This window comes from Melampsora larici-populina (genome assembly GCF_000204055.1).
Source record: "Melampsora larici-populina 98AG31 unplaced genomic scaffold MELLAscaffold_2, whole genome shotgun sequence".
Classification (NCBI taxonomy): Eukaryota; Fungi; Basidiomycota; class Pucciniomycetes; order Pucciniales; family Melampsoraceae; genus Melampsora; species Melampsora laricis-populina.
In genome coordinates this window covers 984,092-988,804 of record NW_006768766.1, presented here as the reverse complement: position 1 = coordinate 988,804, position 4,713 = coordinate 984,092, and the positions used below count along the sequence as shown (strand labels likewise).

General features: G+C 41.0%; 1 protein-coding gene across 1 annotated transcript; it reads left to right on the top strand.

Annotated features, from left to right (window-relative positions):
• Positions 1 to 2,525: 2,525 nt before the first annotated feature.
• On the top strand, positions 2,526 to 4,470 carry MELLADRAFT_89002 (uncharacterized protein; the record flags this gene model as incomplete). Its single annotated transcript, XM_007404755.1, has 5 exons — positions 2,526 to 2,974; positions 3,060 to 3,139; positions 3,217 to 3,576; positions 3,667 to 3,936; positions 4,019 to 4,470. 5 exons carry the CDS (start codon positions 2,526 to 2,528, stop codon positions 4,468 to 4,470), a joined length of 1,611 nt encoding a protein of 536 aa, XP_007404817.1.
• Between the last annotated feature and the right edge of the window lie 243 nt (positions 4,471 to 4,713).

Here is a 4,713-nt window from a genome sequence, read left to right as displayed (position 1 = left end):
AAAGGGCTTCGGTTTCGGCCAACTTCCTGCGTTTTGGTAATTGTTTGCCAAGAGGGCACTGTATTGCTCGGCCAGAGGTACCCATTTGAGTATGTGAAGGTTCCGTATGAGGTATGCTACAAGTAAGATGTGTGCTTTTGTAGGTATGATTGGTTATCTCGACTTTAGGGAATGAGCCAGCAAGCTATTGACTAAAACCTCAGTATCAGACGCTTTGGTCTCCTTTCATTTAATTTGCAGCATCTATCAGACGATGACGGACGATTATCTAATCGGGAAATACTTCTTGATGCTGTCCAGTGAATCCCAACTATCCCAATCAAGGGTGAAAGTATATTGCAACTATATTACCGTTTAGCTCGTGAGCCCCGTTTTAGTTTGTTTAAGAACTTTCCTGTTCAATGTATTGAGTGAGCAATTGAAAACTAACTGCTGTCAAACAAAAAGGTGAAAGCTTGATGTCGATGGTGGCCAGTGGCCTTTAGGCATCAAGCAAGAAGATGTTATTGGAATGGCAAGTTAGCAGTGCTCTCGTAGTCTATTCACTCTAGTGGTTCACCTTGCACAAGTTGCTTTGCATATATATGGGATTGTTGATTGCAAAATGATGATTTGGTTAAAAGACCAACATCCATATTACTGCTCCCATGAAAAGTAGTATGATACCACAATGTGCATATCCAGGTAAGTTGCAGGAAGTTTGTTATAACAACACAATACTATTAATTGTCAACAATCAATCTATGACTTGTCAATAAACAATGAAGAGGAATTGCTGGTGTAGCATTGGGTGACTGTGTTTTTGGAAAACACAGACAAACCAGTTCATCACTTGAACAAATACATAATACTTCTTATTTGAAGAAAATGTCATTTTAGTAAACCCACAATGGCTGTTTATCATTAGGCAGACAAATGTAACTTATGATCCTTTTGAAACTCAAGATTTCATAAGTTATGTTGAAAACTTAACTGACCAACACTGAGACACAAGACAGAATGGTTGTACACTCATGTGTTACTCATTTGGCTCCCCAATAGCCATTAGTTAACCATCCAGAGCTGATAGACACATTTGAGTTATGAGAAAGATATATTGATTGCTGTTCAAGATATAGATTCAAAGATCACTCCTCAACAGATAAGTGTGGAATACCTGAACAAACAATAATGTAATATTTTATGTGAGTAAGGGCAAAGTTTGTGTGATATGGGGCAAAACAAGCATAAAAATATCAATATGCCAAAACATTGGCATATAGTCCAATATCCTCAAGCAAGGTCAATTGTTGGCTTTTATCAATTAAACCAAAAAAATGCTTACTCAATGTTCATTTAATGTCATTTACTTCATTTACTTGAAAAATATTTACAAGTTGAACTTTGGGGTTTGTACAATTTGGGTTTTACAAGTGAGCAGGGTTCCGCAGAATTGTCCAAATGGTGCTGCAGAGCAACCTGATAGGCCTGTAGATGTACCTAGGATTGGTGTGAGACCCTTTAAGATACGTCAATCTCAAAGTAGATCACTTCCAAAATAATCTCCCAGTTTGACTTTTGGTTTGAACAAAAACTCAAAAAGTTTTACTTGTGGAGCAGTTTACCGCAAGACTCTCCAAATAGGGTTATGCAGCTAAAATATCCCAGTAGCCGTACTTTTGATGGGTGTGAGACCTAAGATAATGGGTGTAAGTTAAGGAATAATATTTAAAAGATAAACTCCTAGTTCAACTTTTGAGTTTGAACTGAAACAACAAAAGTTTTACTTGTGGAGTAGTTTACCACAATAATCTTACAAAATGCTATATGTCCACAAAGAGGGGCATATTGATGTCTCTTCTTGGTGTATGAATTCAAATTTGGTCCATTTAAATTCAAACACTTGAGAACTATACCAAAGCCTTTGCACTTGCACCATTCTTATGATATTATAGAGTTTCAAATAGAATGCCGTCTCCTACAGAGCAATCAAATTATGCTATATGACCACAAAAAGGTTCATAGGTGCATCTTTGGTGGGTCCTGGAACCACCAAGAGTTGGCCTTTTGAGTAAGAATACTGTATCATGTTGATAAACTTTCACCCTTGAGCTTTTCTCAAGATGGTGAAAAGTTATATTTGTAATATGTGTCGGGCTAAACTCATATTAGAGCAGCAACATTAATTACACACAAATATAATTGATGGGTCCTAAAAAACAAGCAACAAAGGGTCTCATAAGTGTCATACAACACAAATGTATCTCTCTGATTTAACTTCAAAGATTTAGAAGGTGTTGAACCCCTTGATTGACGGAAGTAGACTAGAGACTGATTCAAACCTCATCTTAGGCCAACAAAAAACCCGGGGTGTTCTGGGGTTTCAGGTGCCCCGACATGGCTGACTGTTCCCAAGATTACTCATCGCCTTCCTTTCATATTAACCTTGTACAGAAAATCTTCAAGCAACGAATCAGACTGTCAAATCAGAAACAGCTTCATCCTGTGTACTTTCAATTCAGCAACTCGTTTATTCTACTTACGAAATGGCCCCATCCCGAAAAACCACCACACGTGTCAGTCGTTCTAATCCGGAAGGACGGTCACAACCTACCGATTTACCAGCAGCTAAACGCTCCCGACGTCAGCCACCTTGTGCACGTGTCAATCAGTCCGAAGATGCAAGCGCGTCTACAGACTCTAATCAACTGCCTGCCCCGTCGGCTACTCAGCAAACATCTTCTGGAACCAATCGTGTAGATGATGAACAAGATCTTGAACTCAGTAAAATCACGTTACAGAACTATCATAAAGCAAAGACTCATTGGCCTCTCGGACGCATTGAGGAACAGTTACACAAACAGAAATCAACCAACCATCAGTTGAGTGCGGCTGTTATTTCTGAAGGACAGGCTCTTCTCCAGAATCTAGATCATAGTCTTCACATGCTCGCGATGGTTGCCAAGGTCAGTGTAATCAAACTGAAACGAGCTTTGTGAGTTTTTTTGACTACACATATAACTGTGTTCTTGCTATTATCACTTCTACTCACTTTACCTTTTATTGCCCTTACTCCACAGGGGTTTGCTGGGTGGTTCACATGGCGAGAATGCTTGGCATCAATGGCTTAGCTTCGCACTTGCAGCTAAAGATATTGCAAGTGAGTGTTTTAAGCTCTCTCTGTCTGTGATGTGATTGATTTGCTAACACAAATTACATTCTCAGTGCCCCCTTGAGGCCACCCAGATGCTTCAAATTTGCTTACAGCCCGTAACCAAGCAAATTCAAAGACTTATCAAGCGCTCGACGATGATGAATACCGTGTGTTCACCGCGCCGGTTTTTTATGCACTTGGCGGATATCCAGACTATTCAGCTGTCACCATCACCGATGATGTCTTTGGCGACTCCTCCATCCTTGTCCCTGAGGTACCCAAGCTCAGCCCTGAGGACGAAGCTCGATACCGTCCTATCTACAAAGACCTTGTAGATTTGAAAAAGGTGGCTAAGGATCAAGAGCTGAATACACCGGCTGCTTCATCTCAAAAGGAAGAAAGACGGTCACTCCAATGTTTCAAGAAGACAGCTCAGCAGGCAAGTTCCTCTAGCTTCCTTTCTTTTCATCGGACAAAGCACTCACTGATGGATCTTGATTAGCTTGCACGAGATCACCAACTGGTGGGGATAGATTATTATATCATTGCTTGCAGCAATAGCGATTCAGGGAATGGTTGGTGTCGAGAATATACCAGCCGGAACGAAATGGCTGATTGGGTATCTAAGAAGGCTCAATTTCAGACAGTTTTCCCTCTGTATTGTCAACACGGTTCAACATTCGATGCTATAAAAGAGGTCTTAGCAGGAACTAAGAATACCTCTGTTGCTCAAGCTCAAAAACCAAAAAACCAATCGGACATTGACAAGCATGATTTAAGGTCCAAGTTGAATGAAATGTTAAGTGAGTCATTTGCTTTGTTCTTAGTTTTCTCTCTCTGCTTCACCACTCACCCAACCCTAATCGACCACCTCACCACTCGCAGAAGATGTTGTGGGTGAGGCTCGGTTTCCGACTCGGGGTTTTCCTCAAGTACCCAATCCTCTTGAAGCCATCAAAGACCGTCAAATCCCTGTCATTGTCGAACGAGCCACCGACTGTACTCTATCAATGGCCGACTTCAACAAAGGTTTCACGGCTATGGACACAAAAGCTCGACGCAATTGGCTTAGCGACATCAGGAGTGGCAAGTTCAAGCTCAAGTTGCTAGAGCTTCCTGGCTCAAGTGAAGGTCAACCAGCTGGAGGTACCACTCAATCCGAGATTCAACCAGCTCATTCCGCGACTCAACCAGCTCATTCCGCGACTCAACCAGCTCAATCGGAGACTCAACCAGTTCAATCTGAGACTCAGCCAGTTCAATCTGAGACTCAAACAGCTCAACCACCTGCAGTTACCACTCAGGATTCAATGGGAGGTACATGTGACGTTGCTTGACACTGACACCGAGTAAGCAAACATCTTATCAGACTTTAGGAGTATGACACCTCTTGATATTGATAACCACATATCGTATCAGAAGTTATGTCCTTGGAATATCCTCATTCAGCCGGCTCTCCTATTTATCAATCAATTTGTTTTGTTCTTTTTTCTTTTTTCCTTCAATGTGTCATCTACATGAAAATCGTTTGGTTCTTCTTTTTTCAAACGAACTTCAATCCAGATTACCCTTGTTGTCTT